General features: G+C 37.3%; 1 protein-coding gene across 7 annotated transcripts in view; it reads right to left on the minus strand.

Annotated features, from left to right (window-relative positions):
- Positions 1-1,839: 1,839 nt before the first annotated feature.
- Positions 1,840-21,973, minus strand: part of HPGD (15-hydroxyprostaglandin dehydrogenase) — a 32,109-nt gene continuing 11,975 nt past the window's right edge. For 3 of the 7 annotated variants that reach the window (XM_025385662.1, XM_025385663.1, XM_025385658.1), the window contains 4 exons: positions 20,238-20,334; positions 7,501-7,577; positions 5,101-5,264; positions 1,840-3,752 (listed from right to left, as the gene is read on the minus strand). In XM_025385662.1, coding sequence (XP_025241447.1) covers positions 3,614-3,752; positions 5,101-5,264; positions 7,501-7,577; positions 20,238-20,295 — 438 coding nt within the window. In that variant the 5' untranslated portion in view covers positions 20,296-20,334 and the 3' untranslated portion in view covers positions 1,840-3,613. Of the gene's footprint in view, positions 3,753-5,100; positions 5,265-7,500; positions 7,578-18,251; positions 19,684-20,237; positions 20,335-21,973 lie in introns of those variants that run through there. The other 4 variants (XM_025385659.1, XM_025385660.1, XM_025385664.1 and 1 more) reach the window with 4 other exon arrangements.

Consider the following 21,973-nt stretch of genomic DNA (forward strand, 5'->3'; position numbering starts at 1 on the left):
GTCCGCTCACTGCAGCCTCCGCCTCTTGGGTTCAAGCAATTCTCCTGCCTCAGCTTCCTGGAAAGCTGGGATGACAGGCAGCCGCCACCACGTGCAGCTAATTTCTGTATGTTTTTGTTTGTTTGTTTCTCAGTAGAGATGAGGTTTCACCATGTTGGGCAGCCTGGTTTTGAACTCCTTGCCTCAGGTGATCCACTTGCCTAGGCCTCCCAAAGCGCTGAGATTACAGACAGGAGCCACCACACCCAGCCAATTGTTATTTGTTGAATGAGTGAATGTTATGTGTGGAAATGTTACTTAAAAACTGTGGGGAAAAGGTAGTTTCATAGTTCAAAGATAACCTTAGAAATCTTATAAAATTTAATGTAACTATATGCTGACAATGAGATTTTAGTAGGAAGAATTAGAAATGGTGCCAATACCAAGGCAGGAGGAGTTTTAAAAATATACAAAAGCTAGCCAGGCATGGTGGTGCATGCCTGTGATCCTAGCTACTTGGGAGGCTGAGGCCAGAGGATCACTTGAGCTCAGGAAGTTGAGACTGCAGTGAGCCACGTCATGCCACTGCACTCCAGCCTGAGTGACAAAGTGAGACTTTGTCTAAGAACGAAGGAAAGCAACAAAAGGAAAGAAAAAAGAAAGGATGTTAATAAGCTTGAATGTAATGGTAGAATTAAGATGGTCATATATTCAGAATCTCAAAAACAAAGCAAGTCTAGAGGCAATGATTGCAGTTTTGCAGTCAATAGTAAAGCAAGTAGCTTTCGAACCTTTTTCATTGTGATTCACAATGAGAAATATATTTTATATCAAGAATGAGTAGAATCATATATGCATGAGATGCCTCCTATATTTTCCATTCATTATCTCCTCTTTTATCATACCCTATCCAGAGTGATCCAGTTTTTCACACACTTTGAAAACATGGATCTAGGCATGTTACAGGAACCAAGATGTATGCAAACTTATCCAAAGGATCAAGAGGTAACTCATCTTTTACTCACTCTTTCTTTCTCTACAGCGGCTATTGTTTTTGTCACCTCAACATGCATTCACCTTTCTGGTAATGACAGTGTGATTTTCCCTTTGGAAATTTTCCATCTCCTTGTCTTAGTCCATAGGACTCAGGTCAATGTCCTGCCCACCTCTCCTGTCTCCTTCCCACTCCATAATTCTACCAGCTCTGGGGAGGTATGCCATCTCCTTCTGGGCAGGCAGAGTAGCTATCTCTCTGACCACAAGGCCTGTCTCAGTAGTGGGCATATAAACTAGGCAAGGCCAAATCAGTTCTTGTTTTGGTGGACTGGAACCTGCTGGGAATCAGGCCTGTAGATCCGGGAAGTCATCATGTGAGAGACCTGCCCAGAAGGGACGCTAACAAGAGAAAAGGAGATGGAGACCTTATGACAACAAATGTGACCCCGGATCCAATCACCTTTTCCTACGCACCAGTACATTTCCCTTTTGAAATTCTAATTTAAGAAAAACCATCCGATGATGTTTAGTATGTGAAATACCTTGAACTTCTGTCAAAATTTGCATTCTCAGACCTCTTCAGTGTGCTAAATTTATAAAGAGAGCAAAAGTAAGGAGAAATTGTCATATAATCACTTGACTGTTAAATGATATTACACGTGTCTAAATTTATTTTTATATGAGAAAATAAAATTTGTAGGACATTTCAATGTCATTATGAAGTCTCGACCTTTTTCTCAATGTCTACATGTTTCTAGTGTTGCTGTTCTAAGAGTACCAACTTCATTTTACTAAGAAAAACACATTTCAAAAATATACCATTTACATTAGCATATTCACTGAAAAATACAAGAAACCAAGGTCCCCCTCCCCCACACTTCAATTTAATGATTTTCTCAACTGGTATACAGAGAGATATAACAGTATGAATTTATTTAGAGTTACCTATAGAACATAAGATTTAAAGTAAGTTTTTAACTTAACTTATGCAACTCACATTTTTCAGTTCTACTTGAGATTTGGTTTTAAATGTCTACATAGTTTATTGATTTGAAAAAATTAATTCAAAGCAGAATGTATATTGAAGGCTACTAGTCCAAAAATTATCCATAAAAGTTTATAGTATTTACACGACAGAAGAAAAATACAGAAGATAAGTGATACTGGGCATACATACATCATTTGCTGATTGGTCACTGCCAGAACATACAAACACGCTTTTGCCTGATTACAATTTATCTCTATCAGATGTTCATTGATGTTCACTACTTTGTCTCTAACACATTAAATGAAAATCTAGACTACAGTTACTCATATTCAAATTAATCCTTAAAAGTGAAGGCAATAGTTTTCTATAGCAGAATTAAAATAGGGCAAGATATGATAACATTCCAGTACTTCTAGGAAATCCGTATCAACCTCACATGGATAGATTTTGCCTCAAGCTGGGAGGTCTGGAGTTAGCAGACAGGGTGAGTCACTTATCCAACATTTTTTTGAGAAAACGACTGATTTGGAAATCTTGTGCTTTCATTGTTATTAGCATTAATTACTGCTTGTAAAGAGTGTTACCCAAAGCGGGTGTATTTAATGATTCTTAAGATAGCTGACAACAAAAAAAAGCAACACCTCACAGTTATCTTTACCTCTGTGTTGTTATGAGTTTCAGCATAGGTACAAAAACATTTACAGTTGTGTCTGTGGCAAAATTGGTTTCATTTCCTGGACACCTATACATCGAAGACTAAGTAATTTATGGAGATAAGAACAAAAAAGTTGTATTGAAAGATAGGCACTTTTGAAATCTGTACAAGTCAACAAAGAAGTAATCTGAAAAAATGTTACATTTGCATTTTTTTCTTGTTGAGCATATCTTAAATATAACATTTTTTGGAGTACTAACTATTCTTTATTGCTGTAACTGTTAAAAGTTTAATTCCTGAGATTTTTGGAGTCAGTTAAAGTTCTTAAAGTGAGCAGAGGAAAGAAATATCTTTCCCAGATGGGAGACTGACCTGTGAATCAACAGTGTCAATCAGTTACTTTCTGTCATTTTTCCATACGTCAGTTTTCATCTGGGATATGTTTACACTGTAGTTTATTCCTTAACTACTGCCCCCAAAATGTGCTACTTTAAGAAGCTCTTGGAAGAACTGAAATGTTCAGTTGAAAGATGGTATATAAGTAGAAATTATTATTATGAAATATTTGTCTTTGTTAAGTAGCTTTCCTCTTCTAAAGTATGAACTTTACGTATGTAAGTGTTTTACATCTGGTTTGATTTAAATAACAATTCAAGTATCTCCTTTAAAATGATGTTCTGAAGAGCATTAATATTTATGAAACACAGATATAAATGCACTTTCTGAAAAGCAGAATATTCCTTGAATATCATTTGTTTTGATCATTTTTTAGACTATTGAGATTACAACCTAGCTTTGGTCCACGTCACAATTTTAATAGTTCATAACTTTTTATCCATATACTTCACTCAAAATTTAGAAAATATGTATCATCAAATGCATGAAGGAAAACTTAAAACTGTAACATTTCATTTAAAAGCTATATTCAAATGAAGATAGGGTCTGAATATAAGCCATTGGTGCTTATTTCCGGCTACGGCTAACACATAAGCTGTTCACTGACTTTTTGCTTGAAATGGAGTTGTATCATAGTCTTGAAAGTGAATTCCCTTAGAAGTTGTGATCTTCATAATAGCACCATTTAAAGCATCATCTTCAATGAGTGTTATCAATCCATTGGCAATCAATGGTGGGCTAAAAATAAAGAAAACAGTATTTTGAGATTAAAGAATGAGGCACGTTACCACTTCATTTTAAGTTATTTTCTGAAGAATCTATTAATTTGAACATGTTATAAGGAAATGTGTGTCATTAAGCTATTGCTACTTCCAATTTTTATTTAATTACATATTAGATATCTTATTTATCTAATTTATTCAATTAGATTTTTTTCTATTGATATTAACTAAATCATTTGATAAATTTAGCTGTAACCTTCTATCATTTTGGCAGGAGGAATTTATACTCATTATTTTCACTGAGCAAATGATCATTTTCTCATCTTTATCATACCAGTAGATCTTAGACTTACCAGATATAGATGTTATTAGTGTAGTAATATGATTGAAAACAGCTAGCATTTACTGAAAATTTTATTTTTTGCCAGTTTCTGTTTTAAGTACCTTACATATATCATTTTAATTTTTTCAAAGTCTCTAAGTTTGTTATACTATTATCTCTATTTTATATGTGAGAAAATTGAAGCATCTAGAGGTATGATGGCTAAGTTCATGATTAGTGCTAGAGCCAAGATTTGATCTCAGGTCTGATTCCTTCAACGTGATAACTATGATTCTGTGTTGTGAAATCCTCAACTACTCTAATTCAGACATAATTCATTGAGAAAGTATGTGTGTGTGTATCAACTATTTCTTTTTTTTTTTTTTTTTTGAGACGGAGTCTCGCTCTGTCGCCCAGGCTGGAGTGCAGTGGCCGGATCTCGGCTCACTACAAGCTCCGCCTCCCGGGTTTACGCCATTCTCCTGCCTCAGCCTCCCGAGTAGCTGGGACTACAGGCGCCCACCACCTCGCCCGGCTAGTTTTTTTGTATTTTTTGGTAGAGACGGGGTTTCACCGTGTTCGCCAGGATGGTCTCGATCTCCTGACCTCGTGATCCGCCCGTCTCGGCCTCCCAAAGTGCTGGGATTACAGGCTTGAGCCACCGTGCCCGGCCCAACTATTTCTTATAAAAGTGGTTGAAGTTACGAAAACTTACAATATTTCACAAAGAGTATATTTGAATATTGCTTGGAATTTAGGCAGAGAAGGTATCATTGCCTTCAAAGGTGACTAAATGTCAACTTTACAACTGAAGGTAGTAATGAAGCATTTTACATATTTCAAAGTAACATTCATAATGTATAAACTTACATTCTATTCACACATCCAGAAAAAAAATTTTCTCCCAGAGAGTTTGCCAAACCAAAAGTTTGAAGCTTGCGTTCATTTCTCAACTGTATAAGCTTATTTACCCCTTTTTATAGCTTGTCTAAAAAATGCTTTGTTTCATTATTTAAAAGAAAATAGATACAGTTTTACTTACTCCAAAATTCCATAGTATTTAATCATATCCTTGATATGATCCTTATATTCTATATATTGTCCCATGTTTTCTTCTTTTTCAATTGATTCAAGGATGGCTGTGTTAACAAAGCCTGGACAAATGGCATTCAGTCTCACACCACTGTTCATAAGATTAGCAGCCAACTGCCAATTAGAAAGTTGTAGGTTTCAGTAGTTTCATAAACATATAATACAGGACAAACTGATCATTAAAGCATCTTACAGTTCTCTGATGTAAAAAATACTAGTTAGATATCCTCCCAGCTATATAACAATGACTGGTAAGTAGATAGTAAAATAACACATACCTAAAGTATTATATTAATTCCTGAAAGTCTCACCTAATTAATTTTTTAAAAATCAGTATTACTGGACAACTCCTGGAAACAATTATGTAAGCTTCTCTTATCTACTGAACTCTGCAGGAACCTGAAGCTAAGCAGCTGAGACTTAGAATTGATATCCTAAGTTTTCTTTCAGATATTGTGGTTGTATAACAAATAATACTTAATTAAAAATACTTTTAGTGAAAATCTTTAGAACTTTGATTCTAAAGACACTCTTAATAATCTGCCCTATCTGAAAGACAATTTAAGTATTTTCAGACTAACATTATTAGGCTTAATTTATCAACTACTGATTTTATTTGCAATTATTAAAAAATTAGTCAATTCTCATTATTCATGAATTACATATAAACAAATTTGTTAAATTTGCTTGCTAAAATTTACCTGTAACCCTGGAAACCAATACTTGTGGAGCATTTGTGGTTATTTGTGGACATGCACAGGGCAGTGAGAAATTTGAGTCACTGATGTGCATGTTCCTGCTGAGGTCAAGTAAGAGTATACTCTGCCGTGCCATGTTTTTCTAATTTTGTGCTTTCTTATTGGTGATTCTGCTGTTTAAAATGGCTGCTAAACCCACTGCAGAAGTGCTGTGTAGTGTTCTTTAGTGTAAGAAGACTGATGTCCTGTACAGAAAATATTTGTGTTAGATAAACTTTGTTCAGGCATGAGTAATAAGTGTTTTAGTAATGAGTTCAATGTTCATACAACATATAATAAATAAGGTTTCTTTAAACAGGAATACACATAAAATAAGGTTAGGTATTGACTGGTTGATTGGAATTTTGTGACCAGAGGCTTTCAGGAATTTAACCCCGTATTTCTCCTAAAAACAATGGTTCAGTAGTCACTAACGTAGTGTTTGCAAGTGACTTCGTGGAACATCACTACCATGAATAATGAGAATTGACTGTAGAAGTTTCCAGTCTTGTAATTTTAAATATAAAATTTCTGGTCTTTAAGGTTTACTTTGCTTTGTAAGAGAGCTTTATGTGTTTATAAGAAGTCTGTCTGAAGATTATGTCTTTTCAAATTAAGTAATAATTTCCAATCAATTTAAGAGTGTGAGAACTACTTACCTTCCATTTCGACTGAACAGTTAATATTTGTGCATCTGTTTTTTCTGTCTCCTACTAATTCTTTGATTACTAATATTTTTCTCTTTCTCTCTCTAGATCCTCTCTTTGTCTTACCTAGATGAACCACCCAGAGCCCCCCTACAACTGTTCTTTCTGCTTTTTCATTTGTCCTTTGTAATACAATTTCCAAAAGCAGGCAGAATGGTCTTCAAACAAAGGAAATCTGATCTTATCACTCCTGTGTGTAAAAGCCCCATGGATGGTTGCCCTTGAAATAAAATCCAAGCTCACAACAGTGACCCATGGCTGCTTTTGGTCTGGCTCCTGTGCTGGTGTCTTGAGTCATACCTCAAACTACGTTCCCCTTGCTTGCCAGGCCCCATTCAAGCTGCTCTTTTGTGAATTATAAAAAGGCAGGCATTCTTACCTCATGCTATCAATGCATGTGATTAATTAGGTCTAAAGTATTTTTCTAAGCTCTGTACACCTGTCACCCTAGGCCTCCATGGAGACATTATCCTTGACCACTCTATCAAATAAAGGTCTGGCCCCACCCCTCCTTCTAGCTCCGTGTTCTCAGTCATTTTCATTGTATCTCTGGCGACAAATAACGGCTGGGGCCTATTGCATCTTGCATTTCAGAAAACCTGAAGTTAACAATATTTACATTTGGGGTCATTTTTGTAAATAAGTACTATCTCCCCATTACTTATCCTTAATACATTTTTTAATAACACATCTGTATTTAGAATCTACTTCATTTAAAAATGATCTATTATTTATTTGGTCCTTTATGTGATCTGATAACTATTTTTGTAATTGAGATGGAGGTATGCTATTTTTCCATCTTTTATCCAAAAGAATTGATTTCTCAAGTGATTTCTCTCTACAGAATTCATGTTTTATGCATGTGTACAAAGAGAAAATGAGATATGATGGTTGTCGTAGCCTCACCGCTGCTGAGCGTGTGAATCCAACTATGCCATGCTTAGAAGCACAATAAACCGGCTGCTGTGCAACGGGCATGAGTCCTGAAACAAACGAATATAACACTGAAATGCTTTGATTAAAAAATAAGCAGACTATACCCAATAATGACAATGCAAATGAATATTTTGTGATAATTTCAATTTCAGATGAATCTGAATAACAGAGTAACATAAAACCAGATAGCTTTGTAAAACCCAGTAGCCTAAGTGTAGTTTATGTGCTCCATGACCCATGCCGTCCAGAATTTATAGGAACTAAGTTACACTGAGAGATATAGCCAAGAGTCATATGTGTTTTTCTGCCTCCCCAGGCCTTCTGGAAAGTGAAGGAAAGTAAATGGTATGTAAAACACAAAGAAAATCATCTTTAAAGTCAGTAAATTACCATCTAATTTTCAATTTTTAAATTGAATATAAGAATATATATATAAAAAGTATATATTCTACATTTTTTTTTTTTTTTTGAGACGGAGTCTTGCTCTGTCGCCCAGGCTGGAGTGCAGTGGCCGGATCTCAGCTCACTGCAAGCTCCGCCTCCCGGGTTCAGGCCATTCTCCTGCCTCAGCCTCCCGAGTAGCTGGGACTACAGGCGCCCGCCGCCTCACCCGGCTATTTTTTTGTATTTTTTTAGTAGAGACGGGGTTTCACCGTTTTAGCCAGGATGGTCTAGATCTCCTGACCTCGTGATCCGCCCATCTCGGCCTCCCAAAGTGCTGGGATTACAGGCTTGAGCCACCGTGCCTGGCCATATTCTACATTTTTTTTTTTTTTTTTTTTTTTTTTTGAGACGGAGTCTCGCTCTGTCGCCCAGGCTGGAGTGCAATGGCCGGATCTCAGCTCACTGCAAGCCCCGCCTCCCGGGTTCACGCCATTCTCCTGCCTCAGCCTCCCAAGTAGCTGGGAGTACAGGCGCCCGCCACCTCGCCCGGCTAATTTTTTTTTTTTTTTTTTTTATATTTTAGTAGAGACGGGGTTTCACTGTGTTAGCCAGGATGGTCTCGATCTCCTGACCTCATGATCCGCCCGTCTCGGCCTCCCAAAGTGCTGGGATTACAGGCTTGAGCCACCGCGCCCGGCCCATATTCTACATTTTTAAAGCTTCCTAGTGGCAGAAGGAATTTGAATCTTCAGAGAGTCTTGGAGATTATTTGTGTTCACTATAAATTAGTATGCAATTTCCTGTTACCAATCTGTCTTGAACAATGCCTCCAAAGTGTAAGAAAATTAAAAGTTAACTTCTTTGTATTTGATCTGTTGTAGATGCCTAGATCTTTGTCCTATGACTTAGGAAGACAGAAATAAACAATTATGGTCCTATTTTATTTCCTTTCATAATTATATAGTCAACTATGAAATTCAATCAATTACAGAATGTTTTAATTTTTAATTTTCCACATACGCACAATAGTAACTGATTAAATTCATGGTCTGGAGAGAAAAAGCAGTATTATAGCGTATACCTAGAGCATCTCTTCTCCCCCAACTCCAGCCTAGCTCAGCTCTCCAAAAAGACATGAAACAACAACAATAAAAACCTATTTTACTGTAGTAACTATTACTATCAAGCTTATTTCTCATAATTGTTAATTATCTAATCAGCCGTCAAATTGAACCAGAATCATTCTTGTATTTGGTTTTAACTAATTTGGATTAACTTGTTTTCATGCTTTTTACGTTTGTGACTTCTCTGAGTCAAGAAACAGTGATCCCCGATTATTATACTATATTTAATATCAAATGTCATGCTAATAATACCAAATTATTCTGCTGACACATGCTCATCTCCACCCAGCTAACTACTCCCAGAATGCCGCCCATCATTTGAGGGTGTTGGGCCAAAGTTCAGCAATAAATGTAGACCTTAACCACTCCCTGGGTGCCTGCCAGGTCTCAATTTATAAAGTATGTTTGCACAAGGGCAGTTTAAATCTCCGAGGATGGTAGATCACACCTAGTGTGTCCACCCAATGATTTCGAAGTATTGTTAATATGTGGTTTGTCTTGTTGTCGTTGCTGTTGTTAAGTAAAATGTGTAAGTTAATTAAGTTTGTCAGTGTCAGTCAACAAGAATTTATGATGTTTCCACAGGCTCCATAGGTATACTAGGAGTGGAAGATAAAGGGAATAAAAAAGTATAACCAGGAGTTGCTGCTTTTGGTTCTTGTTAGTCCCTGCTTTGCCCATTCCTTAAATGTTTATGAGGCAAGGCAGTGGTTGTAGGACAATGTTCATATACAGCAGGAAATGCAGCATGAACCTTTATCAGAGATAAACTAGTTCACATAGCCACAAGAAGTACAAAGAATTTGTTCATAAGGGTTGTCAAAGATGAATTTGAAATGATTTTTTGTTACATATGCAGAGGGGATGAACCTTGGAACCCCAGCTAGTTCAAGGTATCATAGAGCAAAAGAAATACACTGTTTTGTGGGTTCTGGTAATAAGCAAGGACAACATACATACTTTTCTTAAAGGCAGATTTGTAAATGCAACTGGAATGTGAAAGAAATTACTTGCAGTTTTTAAATGGCAGTTGGTTTTATGAATCTTGTAACATTCTAATCACATTTTCACTGTTATGCAAAATGTTTACTCTTCCATTGCTTTCACTTTCTTTCTTTTATTCTTTTTTTTTGATGGTATCTCGTTCTGTCACCAGGCTGGAGTGCAGTGACCCGATCTCTGTTCACTGCAACTTCTGCCTCCGGGATTCAAGTGATTCGCCTGCCTCAGCCTCCCAAGTAGCTGGGACTACATGTGTGTGCCACCATGCCCAGTTAATTTTTGTATTTTTAGTAGAGACAGGGTTTCACCACGTTGGCCAGGAAGGTCTCGGCATGGGTCATGCTCCATGGGTCATGCTCCATGACCCATGCCGTCCAGAATTTATAGGAACTAAGTTACACTGAGAGATATAGCCAAGAGTCATATGTGTTTTTCTGCCTCCCTAGGCCTTCTGGAAAGTCAAGGAAAGTAAATGGTATATAAAACACAAAGAAAATCATCTTTAAAGTCAGTAAATTATCATCTAATTTTCAATGTTTAAATTGAATATAAGAATATATATATAAAAAGTACATATTCTACATTTTTAAAGCTTCCTAGTGGCAGAAGGAATTTGAATCTTCAGAGAGTCTTGGAGATTATTAGTGTTCACTATAAATTAGTATGCAATTTCCTGTTACCAATCTGTCTTGAACAATCCCTCCAAAGTTTAAGAAAATTAAAAGTTAAAAGTCTTGATCTCCTGACCTCATGATCCACCAGCCTTGACCTCCCAAAGTGCTGAGATTACAGGCATGAGCCACCATGCCTGGCCTCACTTTCTCTCTCTCTCTCTTTCTCTCTCTCTTTCTCCCCCTCCTTCCCTCCCTTCTTTCCTGCCTCCTTCTCTGTCTTTTGAGACAGGGTCTAGCTCTATTGTCCAGGCTGCAGTGCAGTGGCACGACCATGGCTTACTGCAGCCTTGACCTACTCGGCTCAAGCAATCCTCCCATCTCAGTCTCCCAAGTAGCCAATTCATTCCAATCGGCTTTCATCTGATCACTGCAGTCAAACAGATCTTATGGAGGTTGCCAATGAGCAATGGCTTGCTAAGGCTAAATCTCTGTCTCATTTTGCTTGATCCCTTCCTTAGCAGCAACTAGCACAGTCACGCTTTCCTTGAAACATTTCCTTCTCCAGGCTGGTCTCCTATCTCACATTCACTGGCAGCTCCTTCTTCATGTCCTTTGCTGGCTCCTCTTTCTTGACTAGACCCCTAAACATGCTGGAAAACTCCAGAGATATCCCTAGTCCTCTTTGCTTTTCTATGAACACTCTTTCCCTACATGATTGTATTCACTCCTGAGGATAAAAATTAATTCTCTCAATTTGTCTCTCTAAATCTTTGTATGACACACACACACACACACACACACACACACACACACACTCTCAAATTTAAAATATTTATCTCAAGCCAAGACCTCTTACTCTGCCTTGAACTCTAGAGAGGGAGCGTTGGGTTATTTCTTGTAATATTTCCTAGCAGTTTTCTCTCCTGAAACTATAGTGGGTGCTCAGCCTGGGCAACACAGTGAGACTCTATCTCAAAAAAAAAAAAAAACAAACAAAAAAGAAAACATGATAAATATCAGATGTTATAGAAAAATTTCAAATTAAAACAACAGTGAGATTCTACTACACATATTAGAATGGCTCAAGTTTAAATGCTGAAGACACCACATACTGATGAATATGTCAAGCATCAGGAACTCTAATTCACTGCTGGTGCGAATGCAAAATGGCACAGCCACTTTGGGAGACAATTTGGCAATTTCTTTCAAAAGTAAACATACTCTTACAGTACAATCCAACATTCAGTTCCTTGGCATTTACTCAAAGCGCTGAAAACATGCTTACACAAAAATCTGTGTGCGGATGCTTATAGCAGCTTTATTCATCATTGCCAAAACTTGGAAGCAATCTAGGTGCCCTTTAGTCGTTGAATGAACAAATAAACTGTCTTATATTCAGATAATGGAATAATATTCAACTCTGACAAAGGGCTATCAAGCCATAAAAAGATGTGGAGGAAACCTAAATGCATATTACTAAGTGAAAGAAGCCAACCTGAAAAGGCTACATACTGTATGATTCTAACCATATGACATCTGGAAAAGGCAAAACTGTGGAGACAGTTGAAAGATCAGTGGTTATCAGGAGCTGCTGGGAGGAAGGGATGAACAGATGGAGAACAGGGTTTTTAGGGTAGTAAACCATTGTTTGATATTATAGTGGTGGATATATGTTATTATACCTTTGTCCAAACCTATAGACTATACAACATCAAGAGTAAACCAGATGAAACACCTCAAATAATGATTTTATTGACTTATTTATCAGTTCATCCACATTGTACTTTGTAATGAAAATGTATCTTTTGCACTAAAATGCCACAATTTTGGTATAGTGTCCTAATTTGGTTTGATTTCTGAACTTTGGTAAACTGGACTGTTTCTAATCCTAAATCAACAGGCTCTACAGAAGTAAATTCACATAAGTACTATGTGTTTAGTTCCTTTTAAGTGCAAAGTCTAATGAAGTAATATTTTAAATATACTCAATTGAAATGTGTAAAACCAATGGGAGGACCCCTGTTGCAGGGCGAAGGTGGAATTCTGCTGGTTGAATAGCCAGATACCAGTAAAATGACTATAGGATCAGTTGCTGTAATGAATATGGTTTTTTTTTTTCAATCTTGCAAAATAATTCTCAAAATTAGGGAGCACATGGAAATATCTTGTCACAATATTAAGGGATTTAAGATAGCAACAACAACAAAACAAGGGATCGTGACCATATGAGAACAGTCTCTGCTTTTAAAGAAATGGCATTTTGTTTAACATTGTGAGAAATCCTGTCTTTGTGCTTAAAAATGGATACCTTATATTAAAATAGTTAAGAATAGTATCTTTCAGTACTTCTGATAGGCCCACCATCGTGCAGGTTTATTTATAGAAATACAAAATGGCTCTTTTTAAAATATACTAAGTACAATTAGTAGCAGATTTATGTCTGTCATAACTGTAAAGTTACAGAAAAAAAATCAGTAGAGGGAGAAATTCTACCCACAAAACAAAGAAACATTTTCTAAAACCACTCAGGATAATAACACTAAATGATTGGACTGATGAGATACTATATATAGCATTTAAAATACCTGAAAGCATTTAAAATATCTGAAAATTACATGTGGACTGATAGAACAAAGAAAGTCATTTAGAAAAATAAAATTTAAATTCCATCTCTACATTAGTTCTTCTATTCTTCATAATCTTTTTACCCATATTTACAAAAGCCAATTTTAATCTCTTCATTTCACAGAAGGCAAAAAGCTCAAGAAGATTTTTTTTTTGCAAAAACAGAAATCTCAGACAGGGCAGTCATACTAAACCCACAAACATGATTTGCTTTTAAGGAGAGAGAAACCACGTAAAATGGACTATATAAAAATGCTGAAAATTCAACTTAGAAAAATATATTGTTAATCTAAGGATGCTGACCCTCATATGATAAGCTGGAGTTCTGTTACTATGCTAAAAAAGCAGGAATCTAAAGCTGTCACATTTTCTTTACAACCACCACCAACAAAAAAAGTGTACCCGTCTGTTTGTTTTAACCACCACTTCTCCAACTTGAAGAAAAAAGGGAGAACTAGCGATAAATATTTATCTATGGTTCGTGCATACAGCTGACCAAAGTAACTGGTGAACTTCCTCATTTGTGATTTTCCGCATAATGGAACACCTTATCTGATGGCTGTTTTTTTTATTTTTATTTTTTCATTCTTGTGGTTGTCACTAAGTCATGCTTTAGAGTGTGACACGACATTAAAAAGTGACACATGCGGCCGGGCGTGGTGGCTCACGCCTGTAATCCCAGCACTTTGGGAGGCCAAGGTGGGTGGATCACGAGGTCACGAGATTGAGACTATCCTGGCTAACACAGTGAAACTCTGTCTCTATTAAAAATACAAAAAAATTAGCCGGGCGCGGTGGCCGGCGCCTGTAGTCCCAGCTACTCGGGAGGCTGAGGCAGGAGAATGGCGTGAACCCTGGAGGCGGAGCTTGCAGTGAGCCGAGATCGCGCCACTGCACTCCAGCCTGGACGATAGAGCAAGACTCTGTCTCCAAAAAAAAAAAAAAAAAAAAGTGACACATGCTTTCATAAAAGCACTGCATGTTCTATAACAAAAAATCTTCCCAGAAAGATATGTCTAATAGCAATTCCCAGTGATTCAGACAGCTGCTACTAGTGTTCAGTCATTGCCTAGGCTGTGGTCAGAGGAAACTGAGAGAAGCTCCCTTAGCCATTCAAAGAATATCCATCCCTATGCATCTAGTGGCTGGCTTCTTAAAATGTGGTTCAAGGAGCGGTATGACGGGGGAGCAGGATTTCAGGACCCATCTCTGTCCGCCTGAAATCAGAATCTGCATCTGACAAAGTCCCTAGACACATGAAGTCTAAGAAGCGCTGTTCTAGAAGATTATTCGTTTCTCAGTAGCCCTCTCCTTCCTATGTTAAGAAACCCCGAATCTCTCATCTATCCTTCAAAATGCCTCATTTACAAGTATTTGATCATTCCTACTGATGACTTCTAATATGTGTCTTTTTAACTATTTTAAGCCGAAAGAGAGCAAAATGGACTCTGCAGACTGACATGGGCGAACTTTGCCAGCACTAAGCAGGAAGGGTGGCTCCCATACTCATGACAGTTGGCATCTGAGCACTTATGATTCACAGCATAGGAACAGTACATCCACTCTATGACACAGGCTAAAATGGAGCAAAATAAAATTGCTTTTATTACCACTGCTAATTCCCACACTTTTCAGGATCTGTTTGAGATTCATTGTTCAAGTATAAGTTGGAGATAAATTGACCTCTGTTGTAGAGACTTGTCAAAGTTAAATGTGAATGTCATAAAGCCAAAGGTTTACCACAATGCCTGGAGCTTGGCAACTGCTAAATATGTGTTAGACCCGCTGCCTTATCACAAGAGCAGTAGTAGAGGATGGTACCATGCGATTTTCTTACTTTTGGCCTGGAGATAGAAGACGACGGTCAATGTTTTATTTCACCTGGAATTTCTGGATATTCTAGTCCATTCTTCAGGCTATTGGAGTCCCAAGGCCTTGCAACTTAAATATCATGCTTCTGGGTTTTTTGATTTTTTTTTTTTTTTTTTGAGAGACAAGGTGGCAATATGTTGCCCAGACTGGAGTGCAGTAGCACAATGAAAACTCACTGCAGCTTTGAACTCCTGGGCTGAAGAAATCCTCCCACCTCAGCCTCCTGAGTAGCTAGGACCACTAGTGTGCACCACCACACCCAGCTAATGTTTAAAATTTTTTATAGAGATCAGGTCTCACTCTGTTGCCCATGCTGGTCTCTAACTCCTGGTCTCAAGTGATCCTTCTGCCTCGGCCTCCCAAAGCATTGTGATTATAGGTGTGAGCCATCACACCTGGCCCATGCTTCTGTTTAAACACTTTATGCCATGGAAATGACTTGGTTCTGTCATCTCGATAACAGACACTGATATACAGCTCTTGGGGTAGAAACTTTGCCTAGTTCCTTTAATATCTCCGTTTCCCTTCTGCAAATGCTGAACATGTGTTTGATTAACTTGAATTTTTTATTTAAGGTAGTAATTTTAGCACTTCTACCTTAACACAAACTATGAGCCAATTATATTATTATAGATAAAACTTACAGCACAAGCGTCTATGCCACTCGGTTGTTACTTAAGACATGCTGAAAATTTTCTATGATTTTAAAATATTTTCTGGAGACTCCAATGTTTTCAATTTTGAGTAAATAAGACCCTCATGGTATCTCTCACAAAATGCTACTGAGTGACAGAGAATGTCCTGAATGAACACCACAGCCTCACTAACTGAGTATGTAGCAGGGTCGTTAGGTAGGCTCCTTTTCCTGTGACAGTTACTTTTCCTTTCCCACAGTTTGAAGCAATTAAATACCTACGAAGTGCGCCTGTAATCCCAGCACTTCGGGAGGCAGAGGCAGGCGGATCACCTGAGGTCAGGAGTTTGAGACCAGCCTGGCTAACATGGTGAAACCCCGTTTCTACTAAACACACACACACACAAAATAGCCAGGCGTGGTGACGTGCGCCTGTAATCCCAGCTACTGGGGAGACTGAGAATTGCTTGAATCTGGGGGGTGGTGGTTTTAGTGAGCTGAGATCCTGCCCTTGCACTCCAGCCTTGGTGACAAGAGTGAAACTCTGTCTCAAAACAAACAAACAAACAAACAAACAAACAAACAAACAAACAAATGGAGTGCATTTGACTCTTATGGGATGTTTTAATGGAGCACAGCTGTTTGATTATCTGCATTAAACCAGACTTTGTTCTATTGTTCCTTCCAACTTTGTTTTAATAGTTCAGGATGGATGCGGCAAAATTAGTGTCTGTTTGTATATTACGTTTATAAATAAAAACTCGTGTAGAAAAGTCCATGTGGGTTAACAACACTCAGAACAACTTGTGGAACTCCAGACTGGAGCACACCCATCCCATAATCTGCTGAGGAATCATTGTCTACTTAACTGCTCCTGTTTATTAAACCTATTAATTGCATTTGATACTCTGTCTGCGTCAGTGGTCATTACTCATTAACTTCTCTACTCAAACCAGTGTGCCAACTTAAGGTTTTACTGTGACAGTGAAGGACTCCACTGTACCCACGCCAGAGATCATGAGGATAGGCCCTGTTGAGTTGAATATTGAATATTACCCACAGCCATCCCTTCAACAGACTAAGTGGTATGGAGAAAAACAAGAAAAAAGGAAGCAAGGTTTGGAAAAACAGAGTAGTCAAATATTAGAAGTACTCTGATAACTCCTTCAAGATTATTTTGGTCCTCTCACCTCTTCCTACGTGCTATGACTCAAGGGCATAAAATTGTTGATACCATTTCTGAGGGAATGATAAAGACGGAGGGGTCCTCTTTTACCTTCTCCCATTATTACAATATCCTGACTTTTATCAAACTAGTTTCATTATGGGAAGAACTGGAGGCTCTCCGTTGGTGGATAAAATACAAGGCAATTCATTTTAAGACTTTGTGAGATGAAGGCATGTTAGTGGGAGCCCTGGATGGGAAAGGAAGTAGACTGTCCACACTGGCCAGCGGCAATGAGGAAACAGCATAAACACAAGAGGGGTGGAGGCTGGAATTACAAAGGGAGGGTGCCGAGGACAACTTCTGAAAATGGAGAGAGTAATAAGCCAAGCAGAGGGAACAATGATAAACTTAAGCTATTTAACCATTTTACATAGTGTTGCTTTGTACATGTGGAGGAAAATCAGAGGGAGAAGCAGTTTGTAATGCAATATTATTCATTAAATTGTACCAGTGCCAGGAAAGTAATTTAAAACCAAAGCAATGTTACCACTGAATTTTTATCAAGTCATTGTTTTATCTGCATAAACAGAGAAATGCCCACACATGATTGCAAATGTTGTATCTAACATAGGTAAGAAGAGGATTAACACCCAGGGGTGGGGGGCCGGTGGCAGTGAGCTAAAGCAAGCTCCTAGCCAACAAAGCAAAGTGGACATCAAATTGCAAGCCTTAAACTGCTCTGCTCAATGGCATGTTTTGACTTGTGACACCGGTAAGCTCCCCAAATATTTTTAGGACTTTACTGGAAGTGTCAAATGGAGCAAAAGCTTAAGATTTCACTGAAGGTTTAGTAATGCAGCCATGAGATTAGAGCTGTGCCCATGAAGCCTGAAGAGACGAGCAAATTGCAAGGGTTTATTCAAGTCAAACGATTTCAGTTGCTGTTACTTTTCTGTTAGGCTGAGGTAAATATAGGTAGATTAACAAATAAACTCATAGATATTAGAGACAGACAGATAATCTAGTGGTTAAAATTCAAAGAAGACTTGTACCAGGCTATTTGCATGTGAATTCCAGCTCTGAGGCTTACTTGATGTGTAAGCTTAGGCAAGATATTTCACACTTCTCCTGCCTTAGTTTCTTCATTTTCAAAATGGAAATTATCGAATTTTACCTCACAGGGTTGTTGTGAGGATTAAATGAGATAATGTATAGTGTTTAAAATGGTATCAGTTAAACAGTGCTCAATAAATGATATTATATATTTGAATATTTTAATCAGATAAAAGGCAGTAATACTACATTGCATTTCTTTATTCACACTCTTTGGGGCAAGTAAGCACCCTCATATGGTACAGAATTTCTCCCAGATCGTCCTAAATTGATCCAACCCTGAGGCTTTCAGCCTTCCAAAGAATGAAATCAGTGCCTCTGGTGACATAAAGGCCAGGGGCTCCCTGTATAATATTCATGGTACTCCAAGCTTTGCTGGCCCTTTTAGCTTTATAGAAACAATATACAGAATTATCAACCTTCATCACAGCCCCAGGTTTTTAAATAAACTTTTAAGAAAATACTATCTCTCTTTTTAATTCTCCAGTCACTTGTTTTTTTCTTATGATTTTATTTCAAAATAGTATAGATTTAGCTTTGCCAATTTATTTTAGGGTTTCAGTCTCCCACAGCTTAACATTTGGCCCTCTCTGGAACACATATCCCTTTCAAATATTGCCCATGCTCTTTTAAAGTATCATTAGAATTAAATGTTATAAGTTATAAGTAGTTGTACTGTTAGGAAAAAGAATCTGATTACCCCCAAAAATGTATAGAAATAGGTTCATAATAGCTTTAGGGACATGATTTTGACTTTAAGCAACCCAGAAAATGAGATGCTAGTTTATTTTTGAGAACTTCTAAAGGAGATTTCTAAATCTCCTCTGGCGGCAGCTTTGCAGTGATATAAAATCATCATTCCTAGTGGGATGAGAAAAATGCTGAGAATCAGACAGCGGTTCAATCACAGGTACCTCCAAACCCAACTTCCCAAATCACTGCAGCTGGGATGCCAAGGTTGGGGTGGGGCGTGGGGCTGACATTTCTATTCTGAAATCACCACATTGACTCAAACCAAACAGATAATTTTTAAAAGTCTGACTTTTTTTGGACATGGATGACTTAGATTTGCTGTCCATATCGACCAGACTTTTTAAACTTCACAACTTCACTTGAACTATTCAAGAATCATTGATGATTTTTTTCTTAGAGTTTTCAAAAGTAAAGTCACTTGACTCAGTTGCTCCAAAAAGTCCAGTCAGAGGTTTAAAGCTAGTATTGAGGGATAAGATATCAGCTGATACTAAATCGTACTGCTCTGAAAATAATATAGTTTAGAATTGCACGCTGTGGAAAAGACGATTAGCCGCCCTCTGAAATCCATTCTTCTCTTAGGCACACAGCTAGACTGCATTTCCCAGACTAAGACTGCATTTAGTTAGGTGAAACATGAGCTCAAGTTCTATATTGAAATGTGAGCAGAAGGTCTGCCGTTATTGGGCTGGGGTTTTTAAAAGAGTAGCCATGCCCGCTCCATGTTCTTTTTCTCTTTCTGCTCGACAAAAAGGAATCCAGCCGTTCTAGGGTAGGAGCTCCCTGCTGAAGATGGCAGAACTTCTGCCAGTCAGGTTTTCAAATGTCTGCATACAGAAGAGGTACCCGCAACAAGGATCTTGCCTTGGACTGATGTACGGGTAAGGAATATGCTTATACTATATGTAAGTTTGGCTTTATTTATTAGTTTAACATATCTTAACATTATATATACACACACACACACATATATTTGGCTTTATTTATTAGTTTAACATGTCTTAACTATGATATATGCCATATTTTAAAGTTACACGCTCTTACTAAAATCACATGGGAGCAGAGACATCTTAACTTCACTTTCATGCTTTTTACTTTGCCAAAGGTGCTTTCACACGCATTATTGCTTAGGAGTCTCACAACAACCTACGAAAAACAGTAGCTCTAAAAAAAATTATAATTTTGTTTTCACATATTACTGCAGTAAGATAACTAGAAAAGCCACAAGTTAAATTAAGAGAAATAAACCTATTTTTCAAACTTTTGATATTTTGCAATAGAAAATTCCACGGAACTACAAAAAAATCAGATTTTTAATTTCAAACTTGAGTTGATAATAAATATGCTGTGAAGATTTGTTTCAGTGGTCCAAATTACCAATAAGAAAATGTTACACTTAATGTAATAATTGCCCTTACCTGCCAAAGATGACATATTGATAATGATGCCGCCTTCACCTCCATTTTGCTTACTCATGTAATCCAAACCAAGATAGGTTCCACTGATAACAGAAACCTAATCCAGGGGCATAAGTGAGAAAAGGAACATAGTCATTATCCTTCACCATATTTTCACACACCAAAGTTTTTATAGCTATTCCAGATACCTAGGGAGATTTCTGCAAATATTATCAATGAAAGGTTTTAAAAGAGCTTTGTTTTTAAAGTTAGTCATTAAACCTGGATTCTTTTTGTTTGCCTAATCATTGTGGAGCTTGTCATATATCTCCAAAACTTCACTTAGTATATGAGATTTTACGCTACAGGTTGTATTCCAAAAATGTCTGTTACTTTCACTCAATTCTCAACATCTTCAATAATTCCATATATTCTTTTTGTTTTCTAAATCTTGGACATAAAATTTATTTACGCTTCTTCTCTGCATATGGTTCTCATGTCTCAGTATTCCACACTTAACTACTCTGTTTAATTCTCTTGGATCTTGGAATATAGAATAGTGCTTACCCTTGATTTCCTAGAGATTTAATTTTCTCTCTTTTTCTTTCTAATAAAAATTCTATTTTGCTCCTGTATCTACCTCCTCTCCCCACAATACAGAGGAAGGTGGTCTGCCCAAATGTAATGTAGACACTGATTAATTAATTTAATTCAGTCATGGAAATCCCATTCTCCTTGACAGTGGCTGGTTTCAGAACCAGCAAGTAACCCAGTTTTGGTCAGTGAGACCTGGAAGGCAATCAGCTGCAGATGGGAACAGGATGGATGCTACTGAGAAATTTTTTGTTGCTCTTAAAAAAAACAGAAGAAACGGTTACATTGCCTGCTCTATATGAATGTCATAACTTAAACAGACAACCTGTATTTCCTAGTATCCTAAAGATGAAACCGACATAAGAATGGTCAGTGGGAGGGCTGACAGGACTCTGGACCCTGATGATATCATTGACCTGTAAGATCAAGCAATCCTGAACTCCGTGTTGTGTGAAATCACATAAATGTTTTATCCAGTTTAAGTGGTGATTTTCAGTTAGCAGGACATCTGGTCTTTAGTAGTGTCTATCACTAAATTTTGTTAATCACTGCTTACAGCTATCCTCTTGATAGTTTACTGTTTTGCCACTTATATCCAAGTGTAGGCACTTTCTTGTTTTATTTTAATCACTACCAAAAAAAAAAAAAAAAGGAAAAAAAACCAAACAAACAACCTGTGAGATCAAATTGATATTTCAGACCTTAGTTTTCCTTTTGGATTTAAGAAGTCCTATCCCTTCCAGCTCAGACTTTTAAAAAAGGAAAATTCTTTTTTAACATCTTAATTCCTATTTTTTTCATGCTTTACAATACTGCAAAGAAAACGATACAATAGGTAACAAGTCTGAAACTGAGGTTACACAGGTGTTTACCTTCTTTTTTCTTACAAATTTCCTTTGAAGTGTTTTTTTACAAGGATTCAGATATACTTCTCCTACCTAATAGTAGCTCTAGAACAAGAAAGGAAATTGGAGATTCTATTCACTTAAGTCATGTGTCAGTTTGATATTAAGTAGGCTTAGGGAGAATGAATAAAATCTCCACATGATTTTCTTTAGAAAGGAAAACCAAAACATTAATTGTTTATATAAGAAGAAAAAGATGTAGATGGCTGAAGTTACTGAAGCCAGTTAGATTCTGTTAGTATCTGCAGAAGTTTCCAG

This window comes from Theropithecus gelada, chromosome 5, assembly GCF_003255815.1.
Source record: "Theropithecus gelada isolate Dixy chromosome 5, Tgel_1.0, whole genome shotgun sequence".
Lineage (NCBI taxonomy): Eukaryota > Metazoa > Chordata > Mammalia > Primates > Cercopithecidae > Theropithecus > Theropithecus gelada.